We start from the raw sequence: 21,702 nt of genomic DNA, 5'->3' as shown, positions 1-21,702 counted from the left end.
TTGAGAACACAACTCATGGAAACGCATGATAATTATGCCAAAATATTTATCAGATGAAGGAAACAAGCTGGTTAGAAAACAGACCCATTTTCTAGATAAGTATGCTTATTTATTATAACCATAATATGTGTTATCTGGAACACACTGAACTCTTTCTGGTTGACCTTCAGACAATGCTTCTGTGACATAAGAAGCACTACTGCCATTCCATAACAGAGAGGAAGACACTGTCTTCCTGGGCGGGAAACACTTTTTAAAGGTTGCTGCTGTACCTCTCACTTTCTAAAGGGGTGTCGTGGTTTAAGCCCAGGCCGTAAATCAGAACCACGAAGTCCACTTCCCCCCCCCCACCTTTCTTCCCTCCGCTCCTGGAGGGACGGGGAGGAGAATCAAAAGAATGCAGCTCCCACGGGTTGAGATAAGAACAGTTTAATAACTAAGGTATAACACAAATCACTACTGCTACCACTAATAGTAATAATGATAAAGGAAATAACAAGCAAGAGAATACAACCGCTCACCAACCGGTACCTCACCCCCACCCTGCAGTGCTCCAGCCCTTCCGGGAACTCTCAGTTCTACATCCTGGGCATGACGTGCTGTGGTATGGAATACCTCTTTGGCTAGTTTGGGTCAGGTGTCCTGTCCCTGCTTCCTCCCGGCTTCTCCTCCTCCCTGGCAGAGCATGAGACTCACAAAGTCCTTGCTCAGGGTAAACATTCTGACCAGCAACTGAAAACATCAGCTTTATCAGTATTATTCCCAGGTCGAAAGTCAAAACACAGCACTGCACCAGTAGAAAAAATGACTGCTACTGCTAAACCAGGACAAGGGGACAGGCAACATGGGAGAAACTCCAGCCTCCTTTCCTTGGATACTCATATAAAAGCAGGCAAAATACAACCTCTTGTATCACATTTTGGAGCAATCCTGAATTGATCTTACCTCGAGCAGCAGGTGACAATCTATTTTGAAAGTAAATTCTGACCCTTAACAACAACAAAAAAGAAATGGCAAACTTTCTTCCCATGCTGATGAAATTTCAAACATCATGAATCATATAAAATAAAATCAAAGTATACTATCATTTAGTCTGAACATGTAAGACTCTCAAGTGAATAGGAACTTGGTGGCACTCATACATCTTTAAATAAAAGAAATGCTTTGCCAAGTGAACGGTTCACTCATTCTATTCTCACAGAGAGAAACATTTTATTGCTTTGTGCCCCTCTGTTGTTTACAATAGAAAAACATCTTTTCATTTTAGTCAAGAAAGCTTCTGTTCCAGAGAACAAAGCCTTCATTTGGGTTTCTCTAATCTTTATGGTGTTTGCAAGTTGGTGTCAAAAATGTTAGTCAAGGCATGCTGTGTTACAGGTCTGTGGGGCAAAAGCAGTCACAAGAGACTTTCCACCCAAGTTAGAAGGAGACCACATTACCATTCTAACTACTTCCTATGGAAGTCACAGTTGTATCAACATCCTGCTGTTTTGTTTGTATTTAACTTGGGATATGACTCTCCACACTCTCAGCATGAATCCTACAATTAAATAGCAGAAGTCCACAGGTTACTAAAAAACAGTCCAGTGTTCTACATTTGAAATGGTACAATTTTTGAGACAATCAACTTGCTATCCATTCACTGAGCAGGTTTATGGTATACATTACCACAGCTGAAACAAGTCAAAGTAATCCCTCTAGTAAAATTTTAAAAAATAGTAAAACTGCTTTCTGAAAATTATCTTTTTTCCACAGCTATGTACACACTGTTACCGAAAAATATGCTTAAGAAACCACGCTGGACAAATTATCATAGCTTTTTTTTTCCTCAAAATTAGAGATTTAGCATTAATTATATTTATATTTATTTAATATTATATTAATATTAATAATATATATTAATAATATATTATTATATATTATATAATATATTATATTATATTATATATTATATTATATATAAAATAAAATAATGATTTAATATTATATAATAATATTATATTATTTAATTAATCTAATTAGCATTAGAGCTAACAAAGTAGAAAAAAAGTATTTTAAAATTCTCCTGCTTTCAAAATAATACCTTATTAATATTCTAACAAATCTGACCCCAGTGTATTTGCTTAAACTTCAAAGAGTATCTTTTAGTGTCATGTCTCCACTATTACTTAGCCTAGAACTATCCCCAGGGCAAGTGCTGGCTCTTTTTAGAATATACTAGTGTTTAAAAAAACCCCATAAACTAAGCATCTTTGCCCACACCTTTTACTTAAACACCTCAGTTTTCAGTGTAGGCAGGATAAACAGTTATCTCTCTTCTTGCTTTCCTTTCTGAAAAGAAGGGGTGGGGTGAAAGCACTGCCTCCCTGTAACACAGAAAGCAGACAGCGTCTATAGGGAAGCTATCATTTTAAGTGGTTTCAAAGAGTGAGTTCCAAGGAATTTCAAAGAGTAGTTGTCAACTTAAATCACCCTGCCAGTTTCTCCTACCTTGCTATACTGCTTTCCTTGCCCTTGCTGCTGTATGGAAGAACCCCAGAGAGGAAATTAACTTCATGACTACAAGCAGAGTACCTACAATTTCATCAGGGATTTTCCTGATCAATGAGTGTCATGCTTCTGGCCTGTGTGTGCACTGAACAGGTGTGTTGCTTACATAATTACTCTGAAATGTTCCAGGTGCACTGGATTTACTACTCACAGAGATTTCAGATGCACTTTTGACCATGGCTGTACCCACAGTGATGAGGAAGAAATCACTATCCTGTGGGTGACAGAACCTATTGGGGTGGAGTATTCAGGATATAAATAAAGGAAAATATGTTCAGTTGTTCTCCCTTTCCCTCCCCAGAAGGGAGGTGATGTTTCTGAGATGGTGATAGATGAAATTAGTAATAGGAGAATGTAAGGCAGGGACATGAGCTGATTTGTCCAGGTGCTGGAAACATGTCTAGATTCTCTAGACATCCAACAGCCCTTGTCAGAGCTGCAGCTCCTGCTGAGCTGCTACACAGATGTGAAATCCCCAACTTCTACTCCAGTAAAATTTATAGACGGAAAAAAGGGGTATGTCTGCAGAACCAGATGAATGGTAAACTTTCTTATACTTCTGCCACTAGTACTTCATAAAGCATTTTGACTTCCCCGCAAACTCTGACTGTGACTCTCTAGTTTTACATCTTAAATAGTCTTCCCCTTTAGGCTGTGATCCCTGACTTTCAAATACATTGAAAGACTCTTTTCATCCCTACAATATCCTCAAAAGTCCACTTGAAGCCATTTGTATGCTATCTGTACTCGAATTTCCTGCATTAAAAGGAAGGAGGGCACCAGTAAGACAAGACACATTCTCTCTGCTGCAAGAGGACAAGCTTCCAGCTTACACTATGAGGCTTCTTATTTATTCTCTGTGGAACCAAGCAGACCCAGACAATGGTCTTGCACCCGAGACTGGCATCTAGTGGCAAATACAAGTGTCCTCTTCTGTTTGGAAGAGCTGAACCACTAAATTAGAAGGTGTAAGTGCAGTATGCGCTCAGCACTTCTGCAGAGTGGCAGCTGCTGGGACAGACTGCTTGGTGAAAAAACACTTTATCCCTTTCTTCCCACAAATATTTCATCCTTGACTATACACAGGTGCTGTTAAATGAATAAAGTAAACAGAGATAAGCAATATTCATTTATTATTTTCAGTGAAAAAATGGTAGATGTTCTTAAACGAAGCGATGTTTAATATTATACTGTCACTGTAACAACACTTACTGCAAAATCTAATTTTAAAAGACCTTTTTTTTGGACAGCAGAGCAATGTTCTATTTTTGTTATTGAATGAAAGGACTGGTAGCTGGTTATTTTATTAGGAGATCTTTAATGCTTTGTTACTGAAGTAATCTGATTTATTCCACATAAGGGAAAATATATATTCTTCTGGAAATTTGTAGTAAATTTCAGGGAAAAGTCACTTCCAACAAAACTGATTTAGCAATACCCGCAGGTGATGGCATGAACTCTATCAAAGGCAAGGAAATTGCCTTTCAAACTCTTGGCAAGAATTTCCTTCAGGATACATTGAAAGCTTCAGAGGACTAAGTGTACTGAGCTGACTGCTAAAGGAAACAGTAATTAACAGCTGGATCTCAAAAATTAAGAATTCACAGATCTTCAAGTCAAAACATGAAGTTCATTCTGTCTGGGGATTAATTTCATGGTCACCCATTTCTAAGTACAGTGTTTGTGACAGGTAACTAAGTCACTGAAAGATCATCAAATTAATGCAAAACCACAGTGAATTAATTTTATTTTTAAAGAATCTTGTATTTAAACATATTTCTAAGGAGAGTAAACACCACAGTAAGTTAATTTAAGGACTTTTAACCAAGAAAACCCCAAGTTTTGATAACAAAGTTTGGGGGCGTTTAGGGGAGATGGTGGTTTTATTGTTTGTTTTTAACTTCAGTGGTTGCAGCTTGAAGATTACATGTATAAAATTTACAAGCTGAACTAACTAAAAGGGTGATAATAATTTTTATATCTTTTCCCTCACATGCCGTTAGACTTTCTTTTACGACTATTGGCTCTCCAGGTCAAACTTCGTATCTTTCAAAGGGAAAATAACTTTGACCATTTCTAAAAAGACGATCTATCCCACAGAGTAAAATCCACTTTCCATAAAGACAGGCATTTATTTCACATACGTATATGCAGCAATTTTAATATTATATAAATAGCCATTTATCTATCTATACAGCTATCTAATTTTGTTACAAGCAGGTTTATGAGTTTTGGAAGGAAAGGACATCTGTATGAAAGCATTGTGGATGGCTTGTGGTCATGAAGGTATGCTCCACAAATATGACATTTCTGAAACATCTGAAAAAACCTCCACCACATCACAGCACAGAAACTTCTCCTACCCTCAAGCTCTTCATGTTACAAAATGAATAAGCTTTTCTAGGCAAACCTTGTGAAGGTCTCAGTAAGCTGTGCTCCTTCCTGTGCACTCTCAGAAACAAAAACAATGTCTGGAAAAAGTAGCCCTGATATATATTTTTAACTACCAGTTTTTAAGTTCAGGCCAATTGAAACATTTCTATGGATCATAAATAAATTTCTTAAAGCATCAACATTTTGTCACACTACGCAATACAGACATTTTTAAAACTAGCACTTATTAAGGAATAAAAAGTGCACTTTTTTTGTTGTTGTTCTCAGAGATATAAAGAGCTCAAAGCATTAAGACAATTAGCCAAAATGATGGATTTGAACACATGCTGCATTTTACTGTTAACATGTATGCGTAACTTCCATTAATGTCAGTATGAGTTATGTGTGCACTGCTAAAATAATATGACCATAACAAAAATATTTCCTCCAGAACTAATACAGTAATATTTTTTAATAGACATTTTGGGGAAAAAAAAAAAAAAAAAAAAAAAAAAAAAAAAAAAAAAACAAACCAAAACAAAAAAAAACAAGCACATATTTAGAAAGTAGTACGCAAATGCAAATAATTTTCCAAATTTAAATCTTTGGAATTCTTTATAATAGCTCTTATTTTTTCATATGTTGGCATTAAGTTAAGAATAACGATGTTTATCTCCTTCCATCAAACTACCTTTCATTTAATGGGTACAGCTCAAAAAGACAATCAGATAATGAACAAGATTCAACTTCTATGCATTTTTATTCTAAACTTCCTTAAATAACTGGATGTATACAGGAACATGTAATGACAACTGAAGAAGTTATCTAAAACTGACAACTGATTGTAGCCAGTATATTAAGATGAATCTTCGCAATGTCAGCCAGATGGGCCTAGAATGCAGAGTTATGTTTGGAACTTGAACATAATATAAGCATAGGAAATCATCATGAATGTTCTTAAACACACAGTTCATGCCTATTTAACTGAGAGCTAGCAGCCAAAAACTGTAATCACTCAACATTAAATTTTAAAAATGATAAATAGAAGTTACAGTCAATGCTGACAATTAATAAATTATCTTAAAATAGTCAAGACACATTCTTTTAGAATATTACTGCAACACAGAATTATCATTATTCTGTCCATGGACATCTGGGTCTTGCTTCTACAATCTGGTTTTGAGAATGCTTTATTCATGAGAGAAAATTAGATGTAATGCCATATTTAGTACATTCTGTGGTAATGCAGCAGTTTTATAAAGTTTGTTTGTCATACACCTATTTCAGTGAGCAATTTCAAAAATTAAACTATTGCAATGAAATAGCCGAATTAGTTCTAAAAGACATTTATTACTAGAATCATAGAATCACAGCATGGTTTGGGTTACGGACATTAAAGATCATCCAGTTCCAACACCTTTGCCACAGGCAGGGACACCTTTCACTAGACCAGGTTGCTCCAAGCCCCATCCAACCTGGCCTTGAACACTGTCAGGGATGGGGTATCCACAACTACTCTGGGCAGCCTGTGTCAGTGCCTCACCACAGCACAGGGAAAGAAGAACTTCTCCCTAATGTCTAATCTAAATCTCCCTTTTGTCAGTTTAAAGCAATTCCCCCTTGTCCTGTCACTAGATGTCCTTGTAAAAAGCCCTCCTCTAGAATTTTTATCAGCCCCTTGAGGTACTGGAAGGGTACTCTTAAGTTCTCTCCAGAGCCTTCTCTTCTCCACGCTGAACAAGCCTAGATCTCTCAGCCTGTCTTCACAGATAAGGTGCTCCAGAAAAGTAAAAGCAAAAAACCAAACAAAACGAGACCATAAAAATAAAGAAAAACAAAAAAAACCCCAAAACCAGAAAACTCCTCCATAAACCAACATACACTTAACTAGAAATCTTTACTAATTTCATTTTTTATATCCTAATTTAAAAATTTCTTCTGATTTTTACTGTTTTACTTTAAAAATTTATACTGTAAAAGCACACTATATATATCATTAAAAATTTCAAACTATTTCTGTCTTGGACCACTGATACTGAGGTCTTTCACCATAGTATCATCACTCTTTATTCATAAAATGGAACAGCTTTCATCAAAAGTCAACCTTCACCATGTTTTGCCAAAATCCCTTCTCTGACTGAAGATACATGCCTTTCATGGCTTTTCTGTGAGGTTCTGTGTACCCAAGCAAAAAAAATCACAGAAAGAGAATTAAAGATACTGCTTCTTTTTCCCCTATGTTGATCAATAATTGATAATTATAATCAAAAATGAAAACCAAATCTTACCATTTGGGCAAAAAACAAGTATGCATTCAAAGAAACAGACCAAAGCATTATACAGAAAAGATGACTCCATGAAATACACTGGCAAAGAGCATCACAGGTGTATTAATATTTACGTATAAAAGAAAATCAGAAAACCTAAAAAAAAGGTAATGCCACGTACTACTCTAATTCATATGTGCTCCCATTTATTTTTTTTTACTAGATATAGACATCATTAAAGTCAAAGCAGAAGTTCTTTTGTTTTCACTGGAAACATTTGTGCTTACATGACAGTATTGTGCAACCATATTACATGGCAGCAATTCTTAAAACCTGCCTTTATAAAATTCTAGTACATATATGTCTCCATTTCCTGTCTGGCTTATTTACAGCAACATTATGAAAACCATTTTTTCTGATTATTTAACTTCCTTTTATATTAAAGAATATCTACAATTTAACTAAAGTTATATATGGCTTAAGTGTTTGGGGTTTATTCTTCCCTCCCTCAATAAAATAGTCAAAATTACAACTGTGAATTTTCTCTGTTGAATGTTAACTACACACCAACCTAGCCAAGTCACAACAGGTTCACTCATTTTTGCAGATTTTAATGATCATGTCAGAGCTCTAGCATCCCATAACTACAGATATTTACCTTTATTGTGGGTAGGAGGTTAGATTTAAATTATAGGTCTACCCTCCTTATTCATTCTGTACATATATACATAGTGATAATGTGTATGCAAATAGGTTTTTGGTGGTTTGAGGATTTTTTAACAAATTCAATGCAATAAGCTTTGCACCATCCACATAAAGTTAATAAACTCTTTACATGAATTTAATACTAACAGAAATTCCAACATAGAATTCCCACTGTAGATGGGGCTTTAGACTCTCAATTTCTCATGGAAGTCATATTGTGCTGGTATTTTATTTGCACGTAACAAAGGAAAGCTTTTAAAAATTTCTTCTCATGTCAATTGTTTAGTACTTCTAAAATGAAGACCTTCCATATGAATTTAACACTCTTAGAACAACTAGAAGTCCTTAGATGGAGACAAATATATAATAGAACAAAACAAAACAAACAAACCCAGAAAAAAAAAACCTTCTCATAGCAAAAAAGCAGTAATTTTCATTTTTCTGGAAATCAGATAAATCAATGTACTTACTTCATTTCTAAAATTTCTTCAAGCTGTTTTCTTCGCTCTATTCTCAGGTTAGCCAGATGTGCTTCTTTTTCAGCCAAAGACTGCTGTGTTGAGGCAAGACGTGCTTTGGTGGAATCTAATTCTTGTCTAGTCTTTTCCAGCGCATTCATCAGCTCTTCTACCTAAGAGAGAGAACATTTTAAGCTCCATATTCTTTACAATAAGTAAGTCTTAAATCAATACAGATATGGAAAAAAAAACTAAACAAAACTACATAAAAGGAACTATGGTAAACAGCTATTCAAATCTATTCCTGTTTTAACTGTTTTAAAACTGAACAAAAGTAGTCTTTTAAATACAAAAAAATCTTAGTGTTCTCATTAATCCACCGAGTAACAAGCAGCATTCATACAAAACAGAACTAATACAGATCACCAGAAATCCATTTAACCTGGGCCACCACCACACACAGACATAGCTTACAAATATTTTCTATACCGTTTATATTATTTAAATCCAGGGTAGTGGTAACTCAGCATAATAGCAATTTCAGAAATTCTAGAAGCAGATATAGGTATTTCTTTTAATATAAAACTGGTCATGGCAATCAATGCATTTTTCATCAAAAAACACACACCCTTCTGGGCAGAACAGGTTGCCCAGGGAAGCTGTAGGCTCTCCAGTCTTCAGGTATCAGATCTTGACGGAATGAAGCCTCGAGAATAGGATCCAACTTCAAAGTTACTCCAGTTTGAAGTAGGGGTTTCAACCACATTGTCTCTAGCGGTCCCTTCTAACCCAAATTATTCTAGTATTCTGAACTTTAAATGTTTGTTACTGCTCTAGTAACAACTGAGTTATTTTCCTCATTACAACTGTGAGAATCTCTGAGCTCTGAAATGTCGGAAAGTGTGGGTAATCCCACTTTTTAATTAGCACTGGTAAATGTCAGCTGGATGTAGAATAAATTGTTTAACTCCAGGAATTCAGCAAACCTTCATCTTTTCAGAAAACACAATTCAGAAGAAAAAAAAAGTGTATGATATGGTCCATCACATTCTTTAGAGAACACACTAAAAATGGAGACTACATAATGACACCTGTCTGGCAGCAGGAAATTTACTTGTGGGATGAATCATTATAGTCACAGAACTAGAGAGTCATAAATAGCCTCTGGTAACCAGAACACCAGTATGGTTTCCCCCTATTCAAATGATACAGTTTACATTAAGAGCTGCAAGTAAGCAACAGATATACTTTGGGTTTTTATGAGACATAATGATTCAAATAATGGATGTCCTATTTCCTGTATTTTCTTTCTCACCTCTTTTGTCCAAATATTAACATCTTATAAATTAGTGAATACTTCAGGAAGAATATGTGAATGGAAAGAGGCTATATTCCAGTTGTTCATGTCACGCAAGCCATTTAAAAGTGTTGACGTTTGCTGGTGTACTGAAAAGTCTAAAAGTATCCCACTGTGGCTACCAGTGAATATCAGCATGGCTACAGAGAAAATAAGATGTTTTCTCTAAATTTCATGCAAATTTTTGTTTGTTGCTATCTAAATCTTACTGGCATGCAATCAGTGTTTACAAACCACATTATTTTTGCTTCAATTTGAAAACACATTGCCTCCTATATAACAGGTTCAATATAGCAAAATTAATAATGCAGTCTTCATCAAATTATGAGTACTTACACCCTGTTTGAAAATTATATACTGATTACTTACCTTTTCTACACCAGCTGCATCTGCATCTTTATAAATATTCTCATAAGACAAATGGAATGTGAGAACACATCTGATACCCTTCGTGTGTAAGAAGTTGTATTTCATGAATGCAGAATCAGAATTACCAATAGCATTGAAACTACTGATGTTCAACCTTTCACCCAGAAAGTAAAACCAGCTTAATACTGATATAAATGAAACAGCAAGGAGTGAAAATGATGCTGTAGAGTCGGTGCAGGTGCAAGATTCCACTAAAACAAATCATGAAAGATGAAGGCTTCAGATATCTTTTTAAAAGGACTACCTAGTGAACTTTCACAGTAGAAGCAGCAAAGAGAAAATATACTTGAGGAAAATAAAGAAATAAAAAAGCTGGATTTGCATTTAAATCCCGGGGGGGAGGGGAAATTATTAAGAAAAAAAAAAAAAAAGCCCCAAAAAAATGCATAAGGAGAGAGATCAAATTTCTTTAAAAATATACTTAATTTCTAATATAACACGAGAGACTTCGTTTTCTGTTTTAGCACAAGAACACAAACCCATGCTGTCTCCAACAAGGACAAGGCTCAACTACTAAACCATAATATGACATTTCTACCAGTTTTCTTGGGTTATTTCTCAGGCTCATCCTTGTGTTTTTTAAAAACTGCTTATAGTTGCTGCTGAGCCTCCAGCCTGCTGGTTAACTCCAGGCTACATACACTAATGGAAACAGTAGTAAGTTTTCAAGACTGCAAAGTCATTCATTCATAAAGACTCTTGCTTTGAGACAGCATCTTTAAACACCCAGTCGCTCAGCACTTACAGATTTGTTTGGCAGATGAGAACGTAGGAAGGCAGAATAATAGCACTTCCATATCTTTAGTATCATTGCACTCCTTTTACTGCAGGTTCAGCTGAATCTAGTACCCAACCTGCTGACTGACTGAATAGTCACTTAAGTTCTGATATATCACATCAGTTACATTTTAAAACATTTCAGGGAACTAAAAACTTGTGGAAAACAAAGCTGTGGATTTGTTAATGTATATTAATAACATACTCTTGTGTTACCAGACAAAAGAGATCAAAGTTTAAAGGAGAGAGAGAAAAAACTTTAAAAATTTAAATATTAAAACTTTCTGAAACCACAAATCGTTAACACGTGTAGACTTGAAAGTTATACTTTCATTTACACTTTCAACCCAATATTTGCCAGCTAGTTCTTCCTTCACTTTTTGAATATGACCCAAGTTCAGATTGTATGTTTTCCTAGCTGTCTCATCAGCACCTACAGCAGGATTCAACTGGAAGGCATGTGCAGAAGAAACTGATTTTTATTTTTCTTTAAATCAACTACTATCCAATGTGAATGTGTGAATGCTGAAGGTGCACACACAATCATCTTTTCATGTTTATTATACAGCTGTAGAAGGTATACTACAAAGGAAAATGAACTTTAAACACTGAAGGCAGTATTATCAGACAGAAAAGTCAGGAGTGGAGAGGGACATTGTAAACATACACTAAATTCTTAATGTAAGCACATGTTCTCATCTTTGATATTAGAATTAAAACGATAGCTAAAAGGAATGAAGGGTTAATGTTGGTTTACTACCTCTCAACCTTACTGTAAGAAATGGGAATAAATCCAGTAGTACTAGTGACAAATTTTAGCGTTCTGACCTAAGGCAAATACTCCCTTTTGCTGCATTTAGGAGCACATACTCTTCTGATCATTACAAAGGGTCAAGATGAAGTTTGTATTCATGACTCTGTTACCTGTGCTCATACACCCATTTGCGTCCCAAACCGAAGCACCTGTGCTATGTAATTATCACAGATGCAGCCTTAACCCCTTTATTCACACAGGCAGGTCTCTCACAGTAATCCTGTTGATCAATAACACGCTTTAAGGTCCGGCGCGATCACAGGCCGGGCGGGGACGCGCGCCTCCCCAGGGCCCTTCGCGATCCCCCCAGCGTGGCTCCTGCCCTGCAGCGCCACCTGCTGGGAAGGCAGGTTACGTCCCCGAGCTCCCGCGGGCAGCTCCTGACCCAGCCCGGCAGACACTTGGTGCCTGATATCTGCTCATTTTCTCTCCATTATCTCTCTTAGGCTAAATACCTCTAATCAAAACCTTTGCCATTTATACCGCAGCTGAAGAATTAATAAGGATCCACATATTTTGAAAGAATTTACTCTGAGAACCTCTTTGAATATAAAGTTCTTTGCTACTAAGCACTCTACATACCCCGTACATTATTAACCGGGTTTTTTTCCCCTTTGCAAGACAACGGCCTCATTTTATCCTTTGGATTTTCTAATAGAAGCCTTTTTTATATATACACTTTCAGAAAGTCTAACTGACCCCAGCACTTCAAAGGCTTTATTAAAATCACTGCTAGAATTAAGTTTACATCTTAGAATGGCAGAAACCCAGCATATTCTTATAATTCTTCCTTAGTTTTGAGTCTATTTTAAATGAGCACTTTCTACTTCTTCTGCAGCCTCACATTTTCAAATCCTATCAGCAGCGTTTCACACCAAGATAAGAAAAGAAAAAGAAATGAATGTGGCTGAAGTATACATCTGCGTTACCAGATTCTGCAAATTAAAGAAGGTTAGAGTTCAAATGAATGACAGTTTATTAAAAATGCCCTGGAGCATTCTTAATTCCAGATTGGATTCGGCTCAGCACAACTCATGCTAACATAATACTGTTCCAGTTTGTGGGAATAAGGAGGGGGAGGGACAACTGCATGTTTTCTCAGGTCAAGTATAATATATTTTTGCAGGATGACGAAGAGCTGGCAACTGGCCAGCAGTCAAGGTATTATTAGTATTAGTATCTTAAAGGGTTGGCACTTCATTTTAGCAGCGATATTGGTGATAAATACAAGAGTTTTGGATCTCTCTAACTGACTTTTTCAAGTATCAGTAGCTATACAAAAATTCCCTAGGTTTTTTTATTTAAAAACTTATCTTCTGTTAGTACACACAGATCACTTATGAACTGTACATAATAAAGTGAAATAAATTCTATTTACTTATCAATTCTTCACTTTTCTTTAATACAAGAATATTAACCATTATAGATAATTGAAATAAAAAAAAAAAAAAAAAAAAAAAAAAACAAACACCTTTAACAACTACATTTTTCCAGTTCAGGCTGAATTTTAGCAGTAAGTCATCAGTCAGTGTAAAAATCCATCCACTTGTTTTCAAATGTGGTTTGGGGGTTTTTTTCCATTTGCTAAGAAAATGCTTTTCTTTCTCTTTCTTTTTGCCAAGTTACACTACATAAATTTCAGTTATCTCCATTTCTGTGAAGATTAATTTAATAAAAACTATTTTTGGTTATTTTTTTCCCCATGATTAAGCATGAGATTGCAAAAAAAGTAAAGATTATGATCCTTAAAGTTTCTCTGTGGCTTTACTATTTATTCTGTCACTGGACTAAAAGGACATGGATAACACATTTGTAGAGATGAGAGAAAACAGATAATAACCTGGATTTGTACACACAAATATCCACTTACCAGCTCTTCACACTCACAGGCTAGAGACTTCAGCTTTTTACACTAATGGATTGCCTATGCTTTGTACACTGAAGGACAAATGCCAGACATCCCAGGATCCTGCACCAGTGGCTGCTGCCCACGCAGAGAACCACCCTATCTCATGACTAATTCAATTACACACTTACAGGAGGTCCAACACGAGTCATGTGGACCTACTGCTCTTAAAACTGCCTACACTGTCCCGCAATATGGTTGCAAATACCCTGTTTCTTTATGTTTCTAATGGGAATTTCTCCAGTGTACAACTGTCTAAACAGTTTTGCTACAAAGGTGTTTTTCACACAAGCAAACACACTTAGCAAAGTGTCATACTGAGCTTTGCAAGACATTGAAATAAACTCTTTGTCACTCCCCGCTCCACTCTCTTCCCATCCCATTTGTCATCCATAGCCAAATTCCTCACCTCTGACTTCTTCCATCACACCTTTTAAACCCCAGAAACAGGTCTAACAAAACCAGTACAGTTATGGAGGCTGATACTCCTGAGCCTTTACAAAGAAATCAGATACATGTTGTCTTTCAAAATTTTGGATATTGTCAGAGAAGAAAAAAGTAAATACACTCTAGAACGTATATAAGCTTTCAAATAAACATCCTAAGTGAAGGACTTCACAGAAAATTAGTAGAACATTTATAAAACCCAGGATAATGGTTAATTTTCAACTTGGGGTTGTTTTGGATTTTTTTTAAAATCACAATAGACTAGGCAAGTAGGGCCCAGTGATATCAAGTAGCAATGCAGTGGTAGTATAACATCAATTACCAGTAGCACTGAAATAGCAATCCTCATGAAATGGCTCGCCATCTCCATAGGAACACAACAGCACAATTATCAACTGGGATGCCATGCTCCATAATTTGAAATCTGAAACCTTGTTGAGATTACTTTATTACATAAAGTAGGATTTAAAGTATTTTAAGCCTCTTGTGAAACACAAGTGGCCTCCAGTTACAGTATCCTCAATTAGTTTCAACTAGCAAGCACTGTACAAAAAACCCAGTGTTAAATTGTGAGCGTGAACTCCTGCAAAACTGAAAAGGATGGGCAAAATAGCAGAATGCTCCTTGTAAACACAGCTGAAATGTTTTGCCCCAAATGAAAACCTTTTCATTAGCAGCAAAATACAGTTATACGATGGAGTAATTAACATCAATTCTGATTTTGCAATGCCATATAAATTAGAAAAAACCTCAACACTTCAGACCATGTCAACAAAGATACAGTATTAAAAGTGTTGCAAGTATCAGACAACTATGTTCTTTGTCCAAGGTGAAGTTCATGCTGACAAGGTCTAACTCATGGTCAGCCCCATTCAATTCTAGCTGAATGTCATCCAGGCATGCACTACAATGAAAACAAGACCAAGCACCTGAGCAATTGTGCAATTCCACTTTTCACCAAAAAGAAAAAAAAAAAAAAAAAAAAAAAAAAAAAGAAAAAAAAAAAAAAAAAAGCAGCATCTTTTTAACTTTCTCATCTAGTTTGAAAATTATTTCATTGACACATATTGTTAGTTGTCTCTCCTTTTCCATTAAGCTTTATGTTAGCAAGTCTGCGATTGCTTTAAATGCCTGGTGTCCTCAGTTCTGCACTAACTTGTCTGATACCGTGCAAACCTAATTACAAAAGTAGCATTAAATGTGTTTTATAGTTGTGCAAATGAAAGCACATCTAGATATAATATGTTGATAAATTACAGAGCTCAGCCTAATGTTTTCAGAATAATTAAAAAAAAAATTAGTCATTGAATTAGCTATTGAACATACGTTGATTTCAGTAGGATACTCAATTGTCCTACAGGATATTGTATCTGGAAGAGAACTCTTACAGACTGAAAACAATTACGCTGTGTGATTTCAGTGTTGAGTCTTTTTAGATAAACCATGCAAGTAAAGCAGAGCAACTCTTTAGCTGGTGTTAAAGTACAGCGCTGTCAAACTGGCCTCTCTGGTTAATGTCAATAGCACTGCGTATAAAAGGTGACTAAAGTGTGTACAAATGTTGATCTTTGGAGAAGGCATGCCTAGAATCATACACACATCTACTATTTCATCCACCAGGTCAACTTCAGGGAGAGAGGGCAAATTGGGAGTTTTCTTGCCAAAAGTTGATTCTTAACACACTTGTTAGGTTACACAGCACAAAGCTACTTCCCCACTGCTTTTAATCCATAATCCCAATATATTAAAGATAGAAATTCTCCCTTAGAATATTTCTAAAGGCAGCAGCGATTCACATGGTATGTGCAAAGTCTTACTGCAAACAGGTAATTTATGTACATGAGAGTTTGTCCACACACTACAATGTGTTTACGTATTGTGAAAGAGCAAGTCAGATTTATTAAAGTGAAAACGTTATTGTATGACAATACTTGATTAGTTTTATGTGGGAAATCTCAGAAAATACAGTTTCCTACCTAGTTTTGCTGCAAGCTAAATAATACTAATAAGCATCAAGATAAATAGAGACTCGTGAAACTGGTGACATGGTATAGCTTCCGCACCAAAGATATTTGATACCATCTTTAGCATTGTGACTTTTAACATTGTGTTCACATGAGCACTAAATGTATCTACACTGTGCTCTTAGTGCAGATAATCTTTCCCTGCTTGCTTAATTCTACGGCATTTTTACTATACAATTATTTATTCAATATTTCACTGGCTTGGCACTAAAGTCACAGTGCCATGGACACGCTACATGCTTAAAACCTAAAATTAACTCCTATAATATATAATGCAATATCAGCTACATAAATAGCATTAAGAAAAGTCATGTATGTCTGTATATTAAAGAGCGAAATTCTAGCCCTGGCACACGTATTTGCAGATAACTCTTATCAAGAAAGATTTTAATACTTGGTATAGCAATTGGTAGTTACATCCTTACTGAAATTTATCCAGAGCCAGGGAAGTACAGAACACGTGGAGCAGGACTACAAACAGTTGACTAAGTTAATTGTTTCAGACATGGTACGAAGATAAGCAACACAAGTTTACCAATATGTGCTCTCTCTTTGTAGGTCAAATAAGCTGCACTTAAACCCTAAAAATAAAGGTTATAAATTTTGTGTCATTTCCAGTACTTTTCTAGGGAAAATGGTTTCTTAGAAGGAAATCTTTCTTTCTAAAAATAAATAAAGAAAGAAAAAAACGAACAAAAAACAATGCTGCTTTGGAGGGTAACTTCAGGAAGAGATCAGTCAATAGGAACAGAACTGAAGTGCTTGAGTCTGTCCAAAATAGGATAGCCCATAGGACATTCAGGGGAGGCCTGAGGGGAACAACAAAATGTTTGACAACGGGACTCCATTATTAACATATGATAAGGTAGGAATGATCACATGATGGAGCAAAAACATAGACTCAGAATTTGTCAGCAGGAATTTCTTCATGAAGGCAGTTTACAATCAGCATGTCAAATTTTCAGAGCACTAAATAGAAATCTTGCTCAAATAGTAGCTGCCTGTTCATGAAACTATCCCCACAGCTACTACACAGTAATAAGCTTTCTGGATAAATCAGTCACAGATCACAGTGCCTCCCCTCAATCAGCACGCTAGAGAGAAATTCCCTGTGGGAGGAAGAAGCAGGGCTGGAGGAGCAGGATGTCGAACTGTACTCAACAACAGGCTCAGGAAATACTGCTTGTGCAAAAAGGGAGCCAGATGTGAGGGTGCTTGCACAGCCAGTTCCCTCGGAAAGCAGGGCTGCTGGCACTTAGCAAAAGCCAAGAAGGCAGTAACAGAGCCTGTCGATGCCTCCACGATGCTGCAGGCACACTAGCTCAGGAGGAAACTATGCAGCAACTAAACAGACCCTTACACATACTTGCACAGACAGCATGCAGTGCTGCAGAGCAAAGTTGCAAAGAGACAGAATGTGCAGAATTATACACACAGGGAGTATGCAGAAAAGAAACTTTGTGGGAATGGCTCACTGTGATTACAGAGGTGAGAGAACAAAAATCAGGTGGCGAAGAGAACACTGACAAGATAGGAAGATAGCCCAACAAATACTGTTCTTCTGAAAGTTTTTCCTCAATAACTATCTGAAGGAAGGTAGAGGAAGTAAAGAGACTTTCTATCAACGGCTTTACTCCAGGTTAGCTCCTGAAAAACTGATCTCCATCTCTTTGTGAAGTACAATAGCAGTTAACAATAAATAAAAACATTGTTGGAAAAAAACAAAGATGCTGTATCACAGAACTTGCTCTTTTCCAAGCAACAAAACCACATTGTCTATCACTGAACCAAAATGGGGTTTAGTAAGGATGCCCAGATGAAGAAAAAGAGCTGCCACTTACACTATTGCCTCACATACAAAGAAAACAAAGGTTTTAATTCTGTCACATCTGTTTGTGACAGTTCGGCCCAAGTATAAAAATGCAAATACTGTAACTCAAAGTTCCAGCACCTAGACTTTTTGTTTGTCTCCCCTCATGCAGTTAGTGATACACCCGCCAAAATATGCATTTGGTAATTCATTTCTACTGAGTTTTGTTTCACTAGACTGAAAAGAGGAAGGAAAGAAAGATTGTAATGCTTATACCCCTATTCAGCTTATCACTATACAATTTCAGAGTATTTATATCATCCCAACATCCACCAGGTAAAAAAAGGAGTAATAGAAAAAGGCAATAGAAAACAGTGCTTAGGTCTATTCTATGAATTCAGTTGCTTCTTCTCTCTTGAAACTGTCCACAAGTACTTCCCCACTCTGATGCCCAATTTTCTAGGTCTGTTTAGTTCCTTTTGGCTACTGATAGAATAAATATCACAGAGATGCTTCTTTAGCAAGCTCACAGAATCTGCTGATCCAACTCTCCCTCTTCCACTTCATCTTCTCAACTGGCTGGTCACACTGAAACATTTTCCTGTATTATTCCTCTTCAGTTCCATATTCTGGTCAGTAGTCACTTAATGAAATGTCTTTGCCTTTTTTCTTCTCAGCTCAAAGATGTGACACTTAAAATACTCAGATCTTCCCTACAGAAGTTAACAGATTTCTCAACTATTACCAAGTAGTTACTGCTCAGCCTTTTTGTGGGTTATATACTCAACAACTGGCATATGGCAGCTTTTCTCATTTACTGATTACAAGTAGTTTTTGCCATCTGCTAGAATAAATATCGAAGAACAGCAGCTGTCAATATTTAGATAGAGCTTTCATGCTTCCTAAACTGCACTTCATATTACAACAGGAATCCTTATGAAAGGCAGCCACATTAGATACAAGAATTCCATTTACAGGTAGCATAAAGAAAATTCCTGCATAGATAAAATAACAGTCAGTTTCAAATAAGAAACCTAGGAGAAACTGCACTTATAAGCCTTGGCCTGAACTGGGCAACCATAATTGCTCTATGAAATTTACTGAAGATTTTACTGTTGTAGCTGCCCTTGTATGAATACTATATTTAGATACCAAAGCAATGGGCACTTATATAAAAGCCTAAGTTTTATACAACTATAAATATTTTTCTATGCAAAATGCATTAGCAGTTTGATGAGAACAATAATATTTCTCACCAGAAGAAAAAGTAAAAAAGCATTAACAGAATCTTTAACTAACACAAGCTGCCATTTATGCCTCAGCTAAAAGTTCAGCTTCCTTCTTAGTCTCTCCAGGCTCTTCCTAAATGAGGCATCACAGGAGGGTACAAACAGAAAAAATGCAGATTTACAATTTGATACTGTTCACTCTTTTCCAAGGCAAAATATATGAGCATTAAGAAGACAAGCTCAGTGACAGGACTTGCAAAACTTACAGCTGAGACTGTATTTTGGATCTGCTTTACCTTTACTGTAAACTAACACCTCTGGCACTGTTCATATTCTGTATATTTCTCATCAGGACATATCTTTCGTTATTCTTAAGTCCCTCTCATCCAAAGATGGGTTTGGTTTCAGAGGACAGAGATGACACTGTCCACATCAAGTTGTACATTTGAAGTATTCTTTTTAAAAATCTAGAGTCCCTATCCAAGGAACACACAATCCCACAAGTGAGGATACATTAAAGCTATATTAGACTGCTTTTACAAACATACACATTTACACAGCATGTTATAAATTAAAGCTTGCTTGCTTTCTCAGTTTTGTACAGGCATTTGTCCCACAGACAAACTTTATTGCAGAAGTCTTTGCTACACCCAGCAGTTAAGTCCTTTAAAGAATCAAATTTCTATTTTGCTTGTGCAGGTAAAACTTATAAAACAAACATAACCTAAAACATTCTTAGATTTATCTCATATTAAGTAAGCAGTTATGCATTAACTATGCAGTTTTTAAGACAGAAGAGCATTTCCATCCAATTTAAGGTTCTTGATACAGAAACATAACACTCTATCTCTTAAATAATATATATACTGTTTCAGATGGGCTATTCAGTCTCTTAAATCAGCTCCAGTAGATGACACAGTAAATGAAATTTGTGGAGCATCTGATCTGTATTATGAGCAAAATCCTCAGCATTGCATTATGTGTTTTAAGAAATCTCACCTCCAGAATGTTCAGCAAACACCTATTCCTTATCCACAGCCTAATGAAAATACTAACACCAACTGTAAGGGTGTGCTCACAACATATGGTGTCATAGTTAGTAAACTGCCTACAAAGGCTGAAATCATGGCCTTGTGTGAAGCACACAGGACTCCAAGAAGCAGATTCTATAGTTACTTATTTTATTCTTTGTATTTCCAGATGCAAATATTTTTTAAATGTTTAGGAATGAAGCTAGTCTAAATATAATATACTTCTAGTGGAAATAACATTTGCTCCATTTAGACCTCAGGCACTGCTGAAGGCAGAACAAGATTGGAATGTGCAGATAATTATCTTTGAGGCTAGTCAACAGCTAGAAGTCCCTCATAATATCACCTTTAAGATCAAGCCAAGACATTCCAGTCTGAATCGAGGTTTATTTATTAAAGGATTTAGCACTTTTAGATCCAATATTGCCTGGAAGACCACCAATTTCCATTCCCAAATATCTAATTTCTCCAGTTTCTTGGTGCATACTAAGACCTTCAAAATCACTTCAGTGAGCACACACACATGCACATAAATGACATCTACATTCCTTCCCCTCTCTAAGATAAATTCCACAGGAAACACCTCTACAAAGCAAAATCTCTACAGAGACTGTAAGAGATTTCAATAATTCTCACTGATTCAGGCAACACAGTTTAGACAATTGTAGGCATATATTATTGAAAGTTGGGGTTTTCTTGATCTTAAGTAGTATAAAAGATAACGAGAAAAACAGTGTTTCAAGGCCAGCAAAAAATAAAATTAATAAAAGGAAATAAAATAAAATTAAATCATTGGTATGCAAAATCATCATATCTGTCCATTTTCCTTGGGCTAGAAAAAAGACACAAAAATTAGACAACAGTGATAAGCAAACGTGTACAAGACCTGCTTTGAATATCTGCTTATCCAGGAGGAGAGCTGGAACCTTAAAACTTATGGTTTTACTTCTTTTCCCTTTAAGAAACTCTGTTTACAATGAATAAATAAAATTATTATTTAAAATTAGAGCTCAACTATTCTCTTGTTGTAAGCTGGCTTTTTCATTCTGAGGTGTATTTTTGAGCTGGTGCCACTTATCTAAAATCCACTGTGCATGACAAGATCAAAAGTAATGGGTTATAATATGACATCTGTTCAGTAAATTCATATGATAGTGTAGTATTAAAGAGCCTTTCTATAAGTGAAATACAAGCCTTTTTACATATAATGGATTTGGACAACAAAAACCTAAATACTCACACTATGATCCTGGTTATCCAAACTTCGCTGCTGTACAGGTCTTCCTGTCTTGACAGTGACTCCTCATGATACAAGCTGAGTTACCCAGACAAATTTAGTGTCATATAAATTGTTTGAATAACTGGTAACATACTGTACTGCATTATGAATATAATTTAATCTCAGATGTATCTCATGATACTTCATGTAATGTATTACAAGAGGAAGCAAAAGAGTAACCTTCATTGCTGTAAATGCACAGCAACATATGACATTAAAAATAACTATTACTATGTTGTTGTATTA

General features: G+C 36.0%; 1 protein-coding gene across 1 annotated transcript in view; it reads right to left on the bottom strand.

Annotated features, from left to right (window-relative positions):
* The window catches only part of ERC2 (ELKS/RAB6-interacting/CAST family member 2), a gene marked incomplete at its 5' end in the record, with an annotated part of 347,626 nt that overhangs the window by 83,278 nt on the left and 242,646 nt on the right, over positions 1 to 21,702 (bottom strand). Inside the window, one exon of the mRNA XM_080625511.1 lies at positions 8,366 to 8,526. Within this exon, the coding sequence (XP_080481637.1) occupies positions 8,366 to 8,526 (161 nt within the window). The remainder of the gene's footprint in view (positions 1 to 8,365; positions 8,527 to 21,702) is intronic.

Source organism: Psittacula echo, assembly GCF_963264785.1.
Source record: "Psittacula echo genome assembly, chromosome: 9".
NCBI lineage: Eukaryota > Metazoa > Chordata > Aves > Psittaciformes > Psittacidae > Psittacula > Psittacula echo.
The sequence above is the reverse complement of the archived record's forward strand: the minus strand, read 5'-3'. Positions and strand labels throughout refer to the sequence as shown.